The sequence below is a fragment of the Geotrypetes seraphini genome, chromosome 12 (genome assembly GCF_902459505.1).
Source record: "Geotrypetes seraphini chromosome 12, aGeoSer1.1, whole genome shotgun sequence".
NCBI lineage: Eukaryota > Metazoa > Chordata > Amphibia > Gymnophiona > Dermophiidae > Geotrypetes > Geotrypetes seraphini.
In genome coordinates this window covers 47,032,332-47,051,076 of record NC_047095.1, presented here as the reverse complement: position 1 = coordinate 47,051,076, position 18,745 = coordinate 47,032,332, and the positions used below count along the sequence as shown (strand labels likewise).

The 18,745-nt window shown below is 41.4% G+C and overlaps 1 protein-coding gene across 5 annotated transcripts in view; it reads right to left on the bottom strand.

Moving 5' to 3' along the window:
* Window positions 1-18,745, bottom strand: part of JAK1 (Janus kinase 1) — a 241,161-nt gene that overhangs the window by 17,875 nt on the left and 204,541 nt on the right. For all 5 annotated transcript variants that reach the window (XM_033915500.1, XM_033915502.1, XM_033915498.1 and 2 more), the window contains 2 exons: window positions 17,234-17,351; window positions 3,059-3,169 (listed from right to left, as the gene is read on the bottom strand). In XM_033915500.1, the coding sequence (XP_033771391.1) occupies window positions 3,059-3,169; window positions 17,234-17,351 (229 nt within the window). The remainder of the gene's footprint in view (window positions 1-3,058; window positions 3,170-17,233; window positions 17,352-18,745) is intronic.

Sequence of the window (18,745 nt, the reverse complement as noted above, 5' to 3'; positions counted from 1 at the left end):
CAACTCGGCTCTCAGTTCTTCATCCATTGCTTCTGTTTGCCCGGGTGGGCGGTAGTACAGTCCCATCTTTATCTCGGTCCCCTTTCTTCCTGGAATTTTAACCCATATTGATTCCAGTTGGCCATTTGTTGTTGCTGTGTCCAAACCGGTCAATGGAATGGTATCCCTTACGTAAAGTGCTATTCCTCCTCCTTTCTGATGTGTCCTGTCTCTTCGGTAAAGCTTGTACCCTGGTAGTGCTGTGTCCCATTTGTTATCCTCATTCCACCAAGTTTCCGTGATTGCTATGATGTCTAGATTCTCATCTTTGGCCCTGATTTCCAGTTCCGAATCATCAACACCTGGTCGACTGTCGGCTTTCCCCTTCCTGTCAGTTTAAAGCTTGCTCTATTCCTCTCCTGACGTTGTTTGCTAGTATTCTAGTTCCCGCCGTGCTCAGGTGAAGTCCATCTCTCCTGTAGAGCTTGTTCTTGCCCCAGAACGTTGTCCAGTTCCTCACGAAGAGAAATCCCTCTTTTTCACACCATCTCCTCAGCCACGCATTTATTGATTGTAGTTCCGTCTGCCTCTTCACATCAGCCCTCGGTACTGGTAGGATCTCCGAGAATGCTATCCTCCGAGTCCTCATCTTCAGCTTCCTTCCCAAGATTTTGAACTGTTCGGTGAGTGCCTTCCTGCTGTAGTCTCTCCTGGCGACATTATTTGTCCCGACGTGGACTATCACTGCCGTCTCTTCCGTCTCTGCTCCTTCCAGGATCCTTTCAATTCTGTTGATGATGTCCTTGGTTCTTGCTCCTGGGAGATAGGTCACCAGCCGATCCTCTCTCCCTCCTGCTATGTGACTGTCCACCTGTCTCAAGATGGAGTCTCCCACCAGGATTGCAGATTTCCCTTCTTTCAGTCTCCGCTGCGGTCGCAGATCAGTGTCCTTGGTGGTTCTCATTTCTTCTCCCTCTAGGTGCTGGTAGGATCCTGCCTCTTCCTCCTGCGAGTACCCTCCATGGGATCCTTCTTCCTTGGTGTCAGTCCGTGTCCTCCGCTCAGTGCATCCTCCTTGTACGTGTGCTGCTCGGGTTCTTGTTCTTCTACTCTCCTATAGGCGTCCTCGATGAACTTCTCAAGTTCCCTGACCTGTTCCTCGACGTGTCTCTCTCTTGTGGGGTAATCAGCTGTCAGGAATGGGTCTTCTGAGATGAAGAGTCCCTCTAGTTCCTGGATCCTGTGCTTCAGATGACTGACTTCACTCTTCAAGCTCTTCAGTTCCTGACATCGTCCGCACATATACAGGAAAGTGGGGAGAAATACAATTTTTAAAAGGAAAGAATACAATTAAGGTTAAAACAAAAGGGAAATAAACTGAGGGCCCCAAAGTGACAGACTGGATCAGGAATAGTTGAGTGGAAGGGGACAGAGGGTAGTGGTCAATGGAGATTTCTGAGGAAAGGGATGTTGCCAGTGGTATGCCTCAAGGTTCTGTTCTTGGGCCTGTTCTTTTTAACATTTTTGTAAGCAATATTGCTAAAAGGCTGTCAGGTGAGATTTCCCTCTTTGCGGATGATACCAAAATCTGCAATAAAGTAGACACCCCTGATGGTGTGAACAACATGAGGAAGGACCTAGTGAAGCTTGAAAAATGGTCTGAAGTTGGCAGCTAAGATTTAATGCTAAAAAATGAAGGTCATACATTTGGGGTGCAAAAACCCAGGGAACAAAACAGTTTAGGAGGTGAAAAACTTTTGTGCTCAAAAGAGGAGCGTAACTGTAGTGTGAAAGTATGTTATGATCTAAAGGTGGCTAAACAGGTCGAAAAGGCAATGGCGAAAGCTAGAAGGATGCTAGGGTGCATAGGGAGAGGTATGGCCAGTAGGAAAAAGTAGGTATTGCTACCCCTGTATAAGATTCTGGAGACTGCACCTTCAAAAAGATATAAACAGCATGGAGTCAGTCCATAGGAAGGCTACTAAAACGGTCGGTGGTCTTCATCATAAGACATATGGGGACAGACCTAAAGATCTCAATATGTATACTTGGAGGATAGGCAGGAGAGGGGAGATATGAAACAAATGTTTAATTACCTACATGGTATAAATGCACATGAGGCAAAGCTCTTCCATTTGAAAGAAGCTCTGGAATGAGAGTGCATAGGATGAAGTTAAGATGTGATAGGGTCAGGAATAATCTAAGGAAATACTTTTTATAGAAAGGGTAGTAGATGCATGGAATAGTCTCCCGATAGAGATGGTGGAAACAAAGACTGTGTTTGAATTCATGAAAGCTTTGAGAAGGCTCGTGGAATCTCTTTGGCAGAGGATGAAATAGTGGATGCTGGGAATGGGCAGACTGGATGGGTCATTTGGCTTTTATCTGCCTTCATGTTTCTATGTGTCTATTACTAGTACTCGCATAAACATCCCCATTTTATCCTGCTTTGCATCTATTTTATTACAATATCCATCTAGCATAAATTGTTTCCAAATGTTACCAGGTTCTTGAAGCATACTAAAAATGTGAAATAGATTATTCATATAGGACGGTAAGCACTAGTGCATTCTTACTGTATGTTAATCATGGAACGTGTACTGGCATCCTGTGGTAAATTTGCCATTTTTTAATTTTCTTCTAAAGGGGCAAGTTAAAGGTGGAAAGTGGGCATGACAGCACTAATCAGTGTGCGACGCATTGCCACATGCTAATTAATTAGTGCATGGGCCCTTAATTAGTGGGAGGGGCTCATGCAGTAAGTTTTTTGTTGGTTTTTTTTAATAGCTGTGAGCTAATGGCAAAATTAGCACATAGCCATTTCCCGGCTCTGGCACCAGTGGCCTTAGTGTGCTGGAAAGACCTGCATAAGGGGGTGCACTAAGGATACTTTTGCTATGACTTTAGAAAAAGTTCCCATGGAGAATGACAGATTTGCAGGCATTTAGATTCTCATATATAGCCAAATGAAAGAAAACCAACATCACACCATGACTTTCTTCCATAACCAAACTCTTAACATGAATGAAATTCCTCAGCTACTTTACATGCGACAGTTACTATTTTTTGCATTTTGTACCTCATCTGGGCAATTTGCAGGACATGGTAAACGATTCCCATCTTCTAGCACTCTTATCAGCCGTGTTACTGTCATCTGGCCTTGGGTTGGGCCAATCATTTTCAAAAACATCTAGTAACAAAACAAAATAGTACTCTTAATTCTTATGCAGAAACTATACAAAAATGAACAATTTAGTTGAGGGTAGGCACAAATGAAACACTATTGGAAGATTAGGTTCTTACATGAGCCCTGAACCTGTGGGTAATGCATCTTCACCCGCGAGGGATGCAGATGGTATCATTTTACATTTTCAGCTCTGCATCCCTGCTCACTAGGCACTGCCTTCTCTCCTTGGTTTGTACCTAAGCAGAGAGAAACCCTGAAAGAGGAGAAACAACAAGGAAGGGCATGCGGAAACTCCCCAATAACATACTTTTGATCTACTCTGCAAGAAAACAGAGCTCATTAGCAAATGCAACATAGCATTAACAAGACAGAACAAAGAAAACCACCTGAGTGCAACCAGCACTAACACTTGTTCTGCTGTGATCTTACCCAGGGTAAACCTGTATAGACACTCCTGTCTCTCTGAAGTTGGAGCTTCATATTGCTTCATCTTGCTTGAGTGTCATTAGACAAGCCTCTGCAGCAACTTACCCAAACACGAAGTCCTTTTGTGCTGCTACATCCACTCTATAAAACTTAGTAAAGGTATTTAGAGTGGGCCATGTAGCTGCTCTAGAAACCTTGTCGGGCGGTACCATTTTGCACTCTGCCCATGAAGCTGCTACACTGCTGGTGGAATGTGCTTTTAAGAAAATGGGATGACATTTGCCACATCTGATGTAAGCAGAAGAAATAGCCACCTGTATACATCTGGAAATCAAGGCCTTAGAGGCCAGTCTTCCTCTTCAATTTGGACTCGTTAGGACAGAGATATCTGAAAGTCAGAAGTCATTTGTTGCTTCCAGGTAAAGGAGTACCCTTCTGATATCTAGCTGTGCTAGTATTTTGTCCTGCTTCTTTATGCTTGTGGTCTGAAATGCGGTAGTCGGATTTCCTGATTCACATGGAATGCCAACACCACCTTCAAGGGGAAGGAGAGAACCGGACATACGAACACTCTCGCGTCCATGATTACGAGGAATGGCTCCCTGCAAGACAAGACATAGAGTTTCGAGATCCTTTCTGCTGAAACTTTGGCCACCTGAAAAAACATCTTTACAGTGAGATCCGACAGTGTAGTCTCCTGTAATGGCTTGTATGGGGCTTTAGGGCCCTCAACACGACATTAAGGTTCCAAGAAAGGACAAATTTAATGCACAGGCGGATGCAACCGCACTGCTCCCTTCATAAACCTGAAAATATCCATGTGAGAGGCCATGAGACCTCTCTCCACCTGGACATGGACCTTTAAGGAACTAACTGCCAAGTCCTTCTCCAGACATTCCTGAAGGAATGAAAGGATTGCCTCTATTGGGGCCCTCACTGGCTATATCTGTTGTTCCAAACACAAGTGCTGAAATACTTTCCAGACTTTCACATAAACTGCATCTGTCGCTGGTTTCTCGGAGCGAAGGAGTATGGCTCTGACCACCTCTCTGAGTACCCTTTTTGAACTAAAGCCGTGTGCTCAACAGCCATGCCGCAAGCCCAAAGTGTTCTGGATTCTCTAGGGTAATTGGACCCTGCAAAAGCAGAATTGGATGGAAAGGGAGTCTCAGACTCTGATCTCTTTGTAGCTGGACTAGATCCACATACCACAAGTGACACAGCCCATCTGTAGCCATGAGGATCACTAACCCTCAATGCGTCGCTATTCTTCAAATGACTTGGTCTATCATTGGCTAGGAGATCCCCGGCAGGCCAAGGTTCTACTAGAGCATCTATACCAACACTTTCCTGCTTGCTCTTTCAACTGAAGTATCATGCGGTATTGCGACTGTGGGCTCACGCCATCAGGTTGAATGTCCGATGCCCCCAGTGCTGAACAATCCTATCAAATGCTACTTGGGATAAAGACCAATCCCCTGAATTCAGCGTCTGCTGTCAAAGCCAGCCTGGACACTATTCACTGCTGCTACATGCGCTACTGAGATGGCTATTAGATGGTTCTCTGACCAGTGAAACAACAGCTGAGCCTCTAGTTTTAATGACGCACTCTTGGTGCCTTCCGTGCCTGTTGATATAAGCCACTGCTGTGGCATTGTTTGAGAAGACTCTGACCACTTTCCCTTCCAAGGTCTCCTGGAAGGCCCTTAACACCATTCAAATGGCTCTCACCTCTAGTCTATTGATGGACCATGATCTCTTTAAAGGATCCCAGTGGCCCTGGGCCAGATGGCCGTTGCAATGATCTCTCAGCCATAAAGGCTGGCATGTGTGGTCAGGATCATCCATGTTGCTATGTGGAGAGGCAATCCTTTGGACAGTGTCTTTGCCCTTACCACCATCGCAAACTGATAGGCTTCACTCCAAAGGCATCTGAAGGGAGCCTGTCTGCAGCAACCAATGTCAGAGATAAGCTTTTGCCTATTGTGCCACCTCTACTGTTGCCACCATAGACCTCAATAACTCTAGATAATGTCACACCATGGGGGCTGGCATTGCCAGAATCTCTAGTATCTGCCATCTCAACTTTTGTTTGCGCATCTCTGGAAGAAAGACACTGTCCTCTGCCATATTGAATACAATCCCCAAGTAATCCAGGATTGCGAGAGAACCAGATGACTCTTGAAAATTGATGATCCACCCCAGTTCTTGTAAGAGGTGGACTATTTGTGTCACTATCTTGCAGTCCTCTTCCAGGGATGCAGCCCTGATGAGTCAGTCATCAAGTATGAATGAACCTGAATCCCAGCTCTGCGTAAATAGTCTGCCGCCGCCATCATTACCTTGGTAAACATGTGTGGCCCCACTGCCAGTCCAAATGGGAGTGCTAAGAACTGAAAATGTTTCTCCAGCACATGGAATCTGAGAAACCTTCTGTGGGCTGGAAAAATGGGGATATGCAAGTAAGCATCTGTTAGATCCAGAGAAGCTAGATAGTCCACCAGAGCAACTGAGGCAATAACTTACTCATATGAAACTTGGGTATTTTTAAAGCTGCATCAACCGCTTTTAGATCCAAAAATTGGTCTCCAGTCGTCTGAATCTTTCTTTGGCATACATATATAGAGTATCTGCCCAAGCCTGATTCGGTTTCCAGGACTTCTTCCACCGCCTGGATCTGCAGCAGCCACCGCACTGTTGCTCATACTCTGGCTGCTTTCTTTGACCTTCCCACTGGAAAGTCTATGAAAAAAATCTCAAGGTGGTTGAAAAAATTTGAGCTTGTATCCCTCTCAAATGAGGTCCAGCACCCACTGGTCTGTGCAAATTCATTTCTAGGCCTCCCAATACTCTGCAAGTCTCTCCCCTATACAGTAAAGATTGGAGAGGAATCTGGCATCATTGGCACTATTTGGGATTGGATGCCGAAAGTGTGCCTAGACTCTTGAAATGACCTCTGTGAACAGAAGTTCATCGAAGGCTGTCGAGGCCTCCTGTAGCCTCAAAAGGAGCCATGACTTGACCTTCTAGGTGCTATCCAGGAGAGTGGATGGACAGGAATGACAGGAATAGTCAAGTGGACATTCTATGGAGTTTGGTTCGATCCAGGTAGCAAGCAAAAGTATGTTTACAGTCCAATGTGTGGAGTGCAGCTTCATCAGGATAGGTATGTGGTTTTGGGAAGAAGTAGAAAAAAACTAAACAAATTGCCGCATATAAAAATAATCCTCAAAAGAATCGGCAAAAATGCGGGGAACTGCAGTGAAATTAGGTGCCCTGTAGCAGTATCCCCCCTGGCCAAATGATTCATGGAGGCTATAAAAGCCCAAGTTGATTCACCCGATACATCATATTATCTCTTGAGTGCTCAAATAATACTTCCAAAAAAAAAAAAAAATACACCACTTAATAGAGAAAAAAGTGAAAAAAGAAAAACTGTTTGTGACTCATTTATTCCCTCTTTCGACAAGTCCTCAAAGTTCAAAATTATCTAATAATAAAGGGAGTGCCATCAATGAGAACTACAACTATAATGAAGATTCAGTAGAAAAAGTCCAACTTATCTGAGTTCATAAAAGCTGTATCTGGCTGAGGTAAGTCTGAAATATACTCGACAGAGCTCTGTTTCGCTGTCTTCTTCAGGAGCTGAACTTGCTTCAAATGGAATCTTTCACAAAAAACATTTGCACTCTAAGTTATTCCTAGTGTGAAGTAGGAGATAAACGCTCAAAAATATTTATTATCTCCACAGCCCGCCCACTGAAAAGCATTTAATGGCGACTGAACAAGGAGGCTCAGTTATAAAGCCCCACGAAAAGGCAGCGCACTCTTTGTGGCATAATGACATCATCAATACAATTTTATTGAACCAAACGTGATTCAAAAAACAACATAAGAAAAAGGGCGACATAAAAAAGGAAGGGGAATTGAGAAAAAGTAAAATAGCCACAAAAAATTAAGTTACAAAGCACCGATCTACATTTTCGTTGTGCCCCAAAGGGAAAAATGCTTTTAAGTGAAAAAACCAAAAGTTTTCATGTAAAAGTAGGCGGGAGTGCTTGTCCCCGTTAAAATTGACAGGGATTTGTTCTAACACACACCATTGAAGTTGAGAAAAGGAATGATTATGAGAAACATTATGAGATACCTTAGGAGCTGACATTTTCTGAGTGTTAAGGCAACTTCGATGTTCAATCATTCTTTTTCTGATGTGTCTGGTGGTACATCCTACTTATATTTGACTGCAGGGGCATATGATAACAAACTACAAAGGTAGAAGAACATGAAGTATTGGATTTCAATTTATAAGTATTGCCTGTATTAGGATGCATCCATTGGTTCCCCTCATATGAGCAATGGTCACACGGTCCATGGTGGCCTGAATAAATAGAATGAATGTCAGTATTTTCCGGGAATTCAGTACTGGTCCTGTAATCAGAAGTGACTAAATCTGATAAATTTCTCCCTCGGGTATATGCAATGCACAGATTGTCCTGAAAAATTTGATGGAGTTGTAAGATGTGCCAATGTCTGTGGATACTATTGGCTATCTGGAAGGACTGGGTAGAATGAGTAAGTACACAAACTTGACCCCCCCTTAGTTTCCTTGGGGCGATCACATAATAACAACTCCCGATTTGCATAGAGAGCTCTGTGGTACACTTGACGTATTACTTTTTTTGGATAATCTCTGAGGAGAAATTTATCCTGAAGACGTCTTGCTTCTTTCTTAAACTCCACCAAAGTCGAACATATTGTCCTAGCCCTCAAAAATTGGCCTATAGGAATAGCTGGTATATGTCAAATAAATGTTTTTTTCTGTGGGTTTATGATGTACCGTAGTCTGTAAAATTCCCCCTTGAAGGGTGACAGTAGTGTCCATAAATGCAATCTGATAATTATGCCAGGTAGCAGTAAATTTCAAACATGATGTAAGAGAGTTAATCCATCTAATGAAGTCCTCCAAATGCTGTTCAGAGGTTGTCCAAATCAAAAAGATGTAATCTATGAAGCGGAACTAGCATCGCATGGATTGATAATGGAAAGCAGGATATATATGTTGATCTTCAAATTTGGTCATAACCTTTTGTTATTAAGGCAAGATCTTATATTAAAGACACCACTGATTTTCTTAGACATTTACAAACCATTTTTGCCTATGACAATGACATTCAACTTTTACATCCTTTAAACTTCAATGTTCCTGGAGAAATTCAAGAAATAAATCTCAAACTTGAACAAATTAGCCAATGGCTAAATGACAATATGCTTGTATTAAACATCTCAAAAACCAAAGGTGTTCTTTTTCCATGCAATAAGGAAGATTTAATCATTCCTATCTGAATAAGATCTTCACCAATATATATGAACACCAGTATAAAACTATTGGGTGTAATTCTAAATAATAAACTTAATTACCATGAACAAATAAATTCAGTAGTCCAAAAATGTTTCTACAAATTAAAGATGATACAATTCATTTCAACTCTCCTAGAACCTACTTCTCAACATTCTTATGCATTCTCTAGTCATTTCTCAGCTTGGTTACTGTAACTCTATATCAAGGTATAACAGAAGGAAATCAGAAGACTACAAATTCTACAAAACACAGCAGTAAAAATCATATATAAAGCGAAAAATTTCTCATCGCACAATTAAAATCTTACTTCTCACTCTTGAAACAAGACTAGAACATTCTTCAGCTTTCATTGATAAAATACTTGTTCCATATACCACACCGAGATCATACGATCCAACAACCAAAATCTCCTGTCAATCCCCTCAATACATCAAATCATTTATGACAACACCTAAATCAATTTTTTCTGTTACTGCCCCCTCCTTATGTAATGCTACGCCTCAACATCTTAGACACAAATTCTCTATAACAAAGTTCAAATCAAATCTTAAAATCATTCTTGTTTAAAGACACATTCAACATGAGAAAAATGTCTCAACTGAATAAAATCTTCACTTTCCCCTACCATTTGTATTTTCCATTTTCCTCTTCTTTTTTTTTCTAAATACAATGTATATCCCTCCCTTTTACCCTCATGGTCTTGTGACAGTTGAATAGTATTTTCCCTGTAACTTTTATTGTTTTGTTATCTTGTTTTTATATAACTAATTTTACTGTAAACCGTTTAGATGTTTCTGATAGACGGTATATCAAGAAATAAATAAAGTTGAAAGGGTAGCTTTAGGTAATCCTTTGGTGTCTGTTCATAGTCAAGGTATTGAAGAGTTCTGCTCTGGGTTCAGACTCCGATTCCATTTTTATTGGAAGATCTTGACCCATTTGTCATATGAATTTTGTGAATGACAGACTTTCAGGAGGTAATCTGCATGGTGGTGGTGGAGATGGGTCAGAGAAAAGGCCATAGAATTATTTTGCCAAGAGGTCTGGTAGAATAGATCTGTTATAGTCTTCGATACCACATGGAAGCGATGAAAACTTTCTGGATGGTCTGTGCTGGGATGAGCACTGATGTGAAGAAGAACACTGGCTATGACGATGGTCTCAGCTCCTAGAAGCACTCTTGAAATGTCAAGCTCCGATGAGCTTCAAAGCCTCAATGCTCTAGTTCTTGATTAGCGGTGGGGAGTGTGTGAACTAGTTCTCAAGGCCCTAGATAAGCGATGCTCAGGCTGGGCAAGTACTGGTGGTGTCACAGTGGTGGCATGAGCTGCCTGTGTCTGCAGCATAGAAGCCAACTCCCTCTGCACTAACTCTTGAATATGGTCCTGGATCGACGGTACCAGTACCGTTGTGGACATCAGTACAGTAGGTGCTGAAGAGTGTTCTAGGCACTGGTGACCTTGATGAAGAGGCATAGTTTTGCAGGGACACCACTTGTAGGGAAGGAAAGTGAATCTCTTAGCATTGCTGTGTAAAATGCGAAGTAATGGATGCCTGAGAAGATTCTGATGCTCGTCAGGGAGGGGCAGCATGCTTATGCTTCTTAGCTTTCTTACTAGGCATCCACAAAGTAGGCAAAGGAGATGTGGGGTGTCAGTGCTGGCTTTGATGCCAATGTAAGTCCAGCCTCAGTATCAAAAATGGCGGACATCCTCAATGCTGATGACGAACCAAAGAGTTTTTCATACTGGAGCTGTCGAGCCTTTAGGGATCGTTTCTGTAACTGGTGGCAGTACTTGCAAAACTCCATCCAGTGGTCAGGGCCTAGACACTGAAGGCTAGTGCCAGAAATGGTCCTGTTGCACTGAGTGCAGCACTTAAAACCCTTGGAAGGCTTGGACATCGAGGGAAAACTGCTGATGTGAAGTTGAAGTACTCAACAGTCCAGCAGGGGTTGAGTAGAATGTATATTGAAAAAGACTCGATGCCTCTGTCCTGAAATCAGGCTCTAAAGGGCCAGAAGGCCCAAAAACCACAAAGGGAAAAATTTTAAATTAAAATTTAATATTAAAAGTGAGAAAAACGAAATACTGAAGAAAATAAACTTGGGAAGGCACAAAAAGTAAACAGTTTGACGTACTGTGGAGAGAATTAAAAAACATGGCTTCTCAAGCTCCACAGAAAACTGTGAACTGATGGTCCTGTAAGCAGACGTCAGGGGGGAAGGCACAGTACATGTGTGATATGGGAAGTCTCAAGACTTTTGAGGAAGTTTAATGTCACCTATCTGTGAGAATATACTGCCTACTTCTCCTGGGATAAATGTAAAGAAATATAAATTAAGATATGCAAATTAAGATGGGATAAAATAAAGAAATACAAATTAAGAACTTATCTAAAAAAATGTTGTTCATCAAAAACAAAAATGAAAAAGCAAGTCCAATTCACTCAGTGGCCAGCATTTCCCTCTGATGCATCAGGGAATATCTGATCTCATTGTTAGTATTTTATATGCAGTCTAGTGGTTAGAGCACTTGGTTGACAATCATAGAAATTCAGTTCAAAACCCACTGCCACTCCTTGTGATCTTTGGTAAGTCACTTAACCCTCATATATTGTAAGCTGAGACAGGGGAATACCCCATGTATCTAAAAGTAACTCACTTTGAACTACTACTGAAAAAGATGTCAGTCAAATAAATCAAGGACAATGAGCTCAGGACCTTGCATATGGTCCGAACAACAAAACTATCCCCAAATCCAATCTTCCAGGGGATAAATATTCCAGTGCCTTTCTAAAGGAAATTGTCCAAACCTTTCTTAAAACCAGTTATATTATCTGCTCTTACCACAACCTCTGGCAATATGTTCCAGAGCTTAACTAATCCCTGAGTGAAAAAATATTTCCTCCTATTGGTTTTAAAAGTATTTCCCTGCAACTGCATTGAGTGTCCCTTAGTCTTTGTAATTTTTGACAGAATAAAAAAAACAATCCACTTGTACCCATTGTACTTCACTCAGGAGTTTATAGACTTCAATCATATCTCCCCTCAGTCATCTCTTTTCCAAGCTGAAGAGCCCTAAACTTTTTAGTCTTTCCTCATACAAAAGGAGTTTCATCCCCTTTATCATCTTGGTCGATCTTCTTTGAACCTTTTCTAATTCTGCTATATCTTTCTTGAGATAAGGTGACCAGAATTGAACACAATATTCCAGATGAGGTCGCACCATGGCGGGATACAGAGGCATTATAATATTCTTAGTCTTGTTAACCATCCCTTTTTTAATAATTTCTAGCACAGTGTTCTCCCCAGAAATTTTTTCCAGCCGGGTTGCATGAAAAAGTAGCTGGGCGGGGTGAGGAAATTTGGTAGTGGGGAAAATTAAGGGCTCCTTTTACCAAGGTGTGTTAGGGCCTTAACGTGCGGAATAGCATGCGCTACAATTCCCCGTGTGCTAGCCGCTACTGCCTCCTCTTGAGCAGGTGGTAGTTTTTCAGGTAGCGCACGCTAATCCGGTGCGTGTTTTCCAATGCTCAATATGACTTCCTTTTTTAAGGTTTGACAGTTGTGCCAGAATATTTTTACTAAATTTAAGAAGTATCCAATTCTAGAAATGAATAATTAGATATGCGCCCTCTTTCAAATGGTATAGAGGTTTAAAAAAGGGAAATGCGTTAATGAAGTCATTGGGTTCAATCTAGTCATTTATTTCTGCATGAATTTAAACAACTAAGAAAAAAAGATAAATATAGCTCATCCAGTCATACAAGAAACGGCTCTACAGCAACTCTAATAATGTTTTGATCACTAGGTTCCTTCCTGAAGTCTCACTGAGGATATGAAATAGATGCAATCCCTACTTCCAGACCTCTTCCACATAATTTATGGAGAGGTGTTACTAAGCCTTGAAGGAGACCTGTGTGATTGCACTACAGCAAAATAATAAAGTAGCAGATTAAGATCAAAGTGAAAGCTAGGGCAAAACAGTTTAGGTAAAGATGCAGGTAATAATTAGCAATGTATTAAAAATATTTTATTTTTATTTGTTTATAAAGTCATTTGAAAGTTGCTTGATGTTAATACAACTTTAATTTAATTCTTTATAGTGGGTGTGTGTGTTGTGGTAGTGGGGGGACAACGCCTACGTCAACAGTAAAGTAAGAATAGGGTCATTAAATCCTGTGGCGTACCTAGTATATATGACAGCCAGTGCTGATCATTTTTTTAAAACCCTCCTCTATATAAAAAATATATTTTTAGTAATAATCCATGAGTCGCACAACAAGGGTGCACCTAGGAAAAGGTAGCATCTTAAACACTGCAGTGAGCACTAGAACACCAACACATGCATTGTAAAACTAAAGCCAGATCCTGCACAGTCAATTGATCCTGTACAGTCATTGCTAACAGAAAGCCATGTCCTTTTTATACACACAGAACCACAGATACACCCTCGCCCAATATGAAATAATCACAAACTAAAAATAGAAATATGTAGACAAAAGTTAAATTGAACCAAGAAACCAGACTGCATACAATGCAACACCACAGAAACTCTATTACTATGCAAAATATAAAGACAGTAGATGTAAATTTGAAAAAAACCTGATATATAACAATCACCACTTTACAAATTAACAAATAGAAATAAAACAAATAATGAGAAATAAGAAAATACCATTTTATTGGACTAACCCATTTTTCAATTAGCTTCCAGAGGCCAAATCTTTCTTCAAGGCTGTACAATATACAGCTGTTATGGTATCCTGTGCTGACCTGAGAAAAGGGGTTTAGTCCAAAAAAATTGCCTTATTTCCATTTCCTATGTATAAACTTTAATCAATAGTTACAATACTACTTGATTCTATGTAAAGCAACAACATTTTTTGTCATTTCTGCTTTAATCATCTCTTCTTTCTATTCAGTGTTTGTCCTCACTCCCTTCCATGCAACATCTATCATCTCTTTTTGCCCCTTCCACCCTGCCTCTGCCCTTTCGTTCTCTACCCCTTCCATCTACTGTCCACCCTCTCTCTGACCCTTGCATCCACTGTCCACCCTCTCTCTGACCCTTGCATCCACTGTCCACCCTCTCTCTGACCCTTGCATCCACTGTCCACCCTCTCTGCCCTTCCTTTCCTATGACAGTCCATCCCTGGTGTTTCCATCTAGGGCAAGAACATGTACAGGAAAAAGATCCTTAAGGAACAACTTTGTTTGATACCAAAAAAAGACCCAAGAAAAATATAATTAGTCACTTGTGTCCCCCAAAACACCACAAAAAATATGTATTTTGTGCATGACATGCATAGTGACAACACACAAACCTAGAGGACTGGGTAAAACGAGGATCTTGCAGGCCCCATGAACCTCGCGGATCTCTACCTCACATCCTTAAAAATTTGCTTACCTCAAGGGTGAGCGGGAACCGTGAGGTCTGCGGGTGTTAAAATGCCCTGCAGACCCCATGCCACAAAGATGTGCGAGGTCTGTGGGAACCGGGCAATCCTTATTTTACCCAGTCCCCAAACTTAGGAAAGTCTATGCATTGAAAGCAATTTTTTAAGCTATTTACCCAGATGCTGTTTCCAGAAAAGGAAGGTTTAAATCTATGGGAATACTTATTTTCTTGGATGACTTTTTCAAAGAGAAAGTGCTCAGTGCTCTTAGTTTCTTGATAGATGTGATGTACCAGTTATCAAAGAGAAAGCATCCACAAACTTTTCACTGGCCTGAAGTTTTGAAAATAGCCTAGAGAAAACTCGATTTCTGCCATAGAACTACAACTCTACCTTCTTGCAGGACTTGGAAACAGCAGCCATGCACATAGTCCCGTTTGCGCGATCATTAATTCAAACCAACATCTGTGCACAATGCACAGCATGAAAATCCCTGCACTTCAAAATCATACCATGTAGAAGCTTCAAGCAGCAGCTCTCATCTGATAATTTGCCAAGATTTTTTCCCTGTATTGTAAGGGATAGGATTTTTTTTTTTCTAAACACACACAAAAAAAAAACACCTCTCTTCTGAGCTGCACACGTTAAGCACTGCAGTTCAAATAGCAAACAGCACTGGAACCCAGTGAGAAAACTCTCTTTGCTACCCATAGATGCATACAACTGATTAATAATGACTTGCCATCCTGCCTCTTTTGGGGGTCAATGGGCATTTGCTGTGACTTAGGAAAGATCAGAGCAACTGACCTCCTTCCTTCGCCAGGAAATTCAAGTGGCAGAGACACAACTCGGATTTTGCTCCCTCTCAAGAAAAAAATGATGTTACAAACCGTGTAACAATCCAAGAGACCAAAAACTAAACTTTCAAGGCAGAAACCCCCCACGTGATCTTGATCACCCTGCTTGCTGGAACTGAAGGGAACTTGATACTTTTTTTCTCCCAGAGGAGTCCTAGATTCACTGCAGCCACACGCATCAGCAGCTTTGTGGAAGGTGTTGTTTACACTCAATGCAGCAGGGTTATTCTGCTTTCTGGAGACAGGGAAACATACCCAATCAGAGGACAGAGCCTGGTTAAAGAAACAGCAAAATAACTCAGTAACCCTCCCAAGCAAAACTGGAGGCAACCTGAGGACTGTCCTTCAGATCGGCTTCTGATATGCCGTCCCGTGCTTATAAATCGGCAGTGATTTATATTTATTTCACAGGCAGCTGCCTTAGCCCGTAGCGAACTCATGCTTCTGGGCTCTAAGGTGTGCGTGCCGGCTTCCCTTCTCTTTCCCCCCCCCCCGGGACGTAACTTCCGGTTTCAGAGGGAAGAGAAGGGAAGCTGGCACGCACACTTTAAAGCCCCGAAGCATGAGTTCGCTACGGGCTAAGGCAGCTGCCTGTGAAATAAATACAAATCACTGCCACGTCTCCAATACAAATAAATACAAATCACTGAGTTTGCGTCTCCAAGCCGGTGAGATGTGTTTTTTTTTGTTTTGTTTTGTTTTTTTATGTTGAGCGGCGGCAGCAGCAGCAGGATTTGCGATAGATGACAGCCGGACGATCATCTAAATTAGCCGGGTGTAGCGCCCGGCTGAAAGGCCCTGGGGAAACACTGTAGCATATTGTTTGCTTTTTTGGCCACCTCCACATATTGGGCAGAACATTTCATGGTATCGTATTGTCTACAATGACACCCAGATCTTTTTCTTGGACGCTAACCCCCAAGGTGGACCCTAGCATCTGGTAACTAAGATTTGGGTTATTCTTCTTCCCAATTTGCATCACTTTGCATTTGCCCACATTCAATTTCATCTGCTATTTGGACTCCCAGTCTTCCAATTTCCTAAGGTCTACCTGCGTTTTAACAACTTTAAACAGTTTAGTGTCATCTGCAAATTTAATCACCTCACTTGTCAGGCTTACCAGCCTGTAATTTACCAGATCTCCCCTTTTTTGAAAATTGGTGTAACATTGGCCATCCTCCAATCTTCTTCTACTGCAGACGATTTAGTGACAGGTTACAGATCACACTAACAGCAGGTCAGCAATTTCAAGTTTGAGTTCTTTCAGTACCTTGGGATGTATACCATCCAGTCCACATGATTTATCACTTTTTAACTTGTAAATTTGGCTAAGATTTCACTGAGATTTGGCAGAGATTTCACCGAGATTTCTTTCAATTCCTCCACATCATTACCCTGGTAAATCATTAACTGTTCAGGTAGATCTCTTGCATCTTCTTCTGTAAAGACCTAAGCAAAGAATTCATAAGACCATAGCAGAAGATTGTCTTGGTTAAGAATCAGGCAGGTGGTAGCAAGTGGGCCGAGGAACAGATTGAAAAGTAGGGTACAAGAACCTTGAGGTACAACAAAAGCCAAGGGATAAGCAAGTAAGAAAGCTGAATGAACAGATACCGAGAAGGATCAGTCATGGAGAAAAGAGGTAACTGATTTTAAGACAATGTGAATGTCAACTGTAAACCGTCCTGTATTTAACTGTGAATGTCAATTGTAATACGTTCTGTGCTCCCAGGAGAACGGGCTAGAAATCCAAATAAATAAATAAATGTCAGACAGCTCAGAATCAGCAAGTCTTTGAATGCGATTATGGCTGACAAGAGCAAATTCAGAGAATAGACTGAGTAAACTTGCTATATAATCCTGCCCATCAAGAAGTTAAGGTGCATTCAGTACTGGTCAAAACAGTTCAGGTATTCAAACATAGCTTCCAGACAGCTGCAAAAGAACTAAAGCATCATTTGAAGAAAAGAATATGTAGATCTTGAGACATGAAATGAATTCTATTTGAATGATAAATATAATTACCGCCATTGGACTGCACTCTGCATCACAGTAAGTGAGCAATTCGTACAAGGTGACTCCGAATGACCAGACATCAGAGGCGATGTAGAACTTACAATGAAGTAAACATTCTGGAGCATACCTAAAAGAACAAATCATCCAATTATTGTTTTTGAAATGCAGCCCTGCACAGAGAAGCAGTTACTTGGCTGAGTTGTAGCTGCTCAGCCTATCTTAAATGCGAGTTAGATGAGAATTTTTATTGATCTGTAAACTGTAATTTGAAAATGTGTGCTATACAATATTTTGGGTATTTGAATATTTAAAAAGACTTCATTTAACAAGAAACATTAAGGGCTAAATTTATGAAAATATAATATCCATTGCAAGTCCCATTTTATACAATGGGAGCTATCTACCATAAATGAGCTAATAGTGTTAAGGTGTACACTTTAGCCCAAACTGTGGCAACGTACAAATTTGTGTCCCCAAAGGTTATGCCAGAGGAAACAGGCACCTTTAAAAACATTCCATGGGTACCATTTATTTCTAGCTCTAGTTCAGTGTAACAACGAGGTCTGTGCAAATGCATTAAATAAGAGAGACTTTAGAAAAGAGTAAGTGTGTGTGAGAGTGAGTATACACATATAGAAAAATATATAGACACACACATACACCAGAGTTCACTGCAAAAATCTGAATATCAGCTAGTAGAACAAGACCAGATAAAGTTTGTTTTATTAATGCTCTGTGCTTTCTGTTTACCATAGAATTTAAGATTACAGGGCAACCTCTTCAAAACTGGAGCATGGACTGTACAGAAAGCACAGTTATTTACTGTAACAAGTGTTATCCAGGGACAGCAGGCAGATATTCTCACATGTGGGTGACATCATTCATGAAGCCCCGGTACGAACAGGTTAAAAGTGCATCGTCACTTTAAGAACTTGAGAAAGTTCACAAACTGCCCACACCGTGCATGCATGAGTGCCTTCCAACACCTGTTATAGTAAGTAACTGTGCTTTATCCCAGGACAAGCAGGCAGCATATTTTCACATGTGGAACTCCCTAGCTTACTAGAATGGGATGGAGGGAGTGTTGGCCATTAAGAAAACAAATTTTGTAATACTGCTTGGCTGAAGTGACTATCCCGTCTGGAATAAGATTCCAGACAGTAGTGAGATGTGAATGTATGAACTGAGGACCAAGTAGCAGCTTTACAAATTTCATCAATAGGAGTTGAGCGTAGGAAAGCAACTGAAGCTGCCATAGCTCGGACTTTATGGGCTGTGATGCGACTCCCCAGTTGCAGCCCAGCTTGAGCATAACAGAAAGCGATACAAGCCGCTAACCATGTAGCTATAGTTCTTTTAGATACAGGACATCCCAACTTGTTAGAATCAAAGGAAATGAAAAGTTGAGGAGATGCTCTATGTGGCTGAGTTCTCTGTAAGTAGTAAGCAAAAGCTCGTTTGCAGTCGAGAGTATGAAGAGCCATTTCTCCAGGATGAGAATGAGGTTAGGAAAGAAGTACG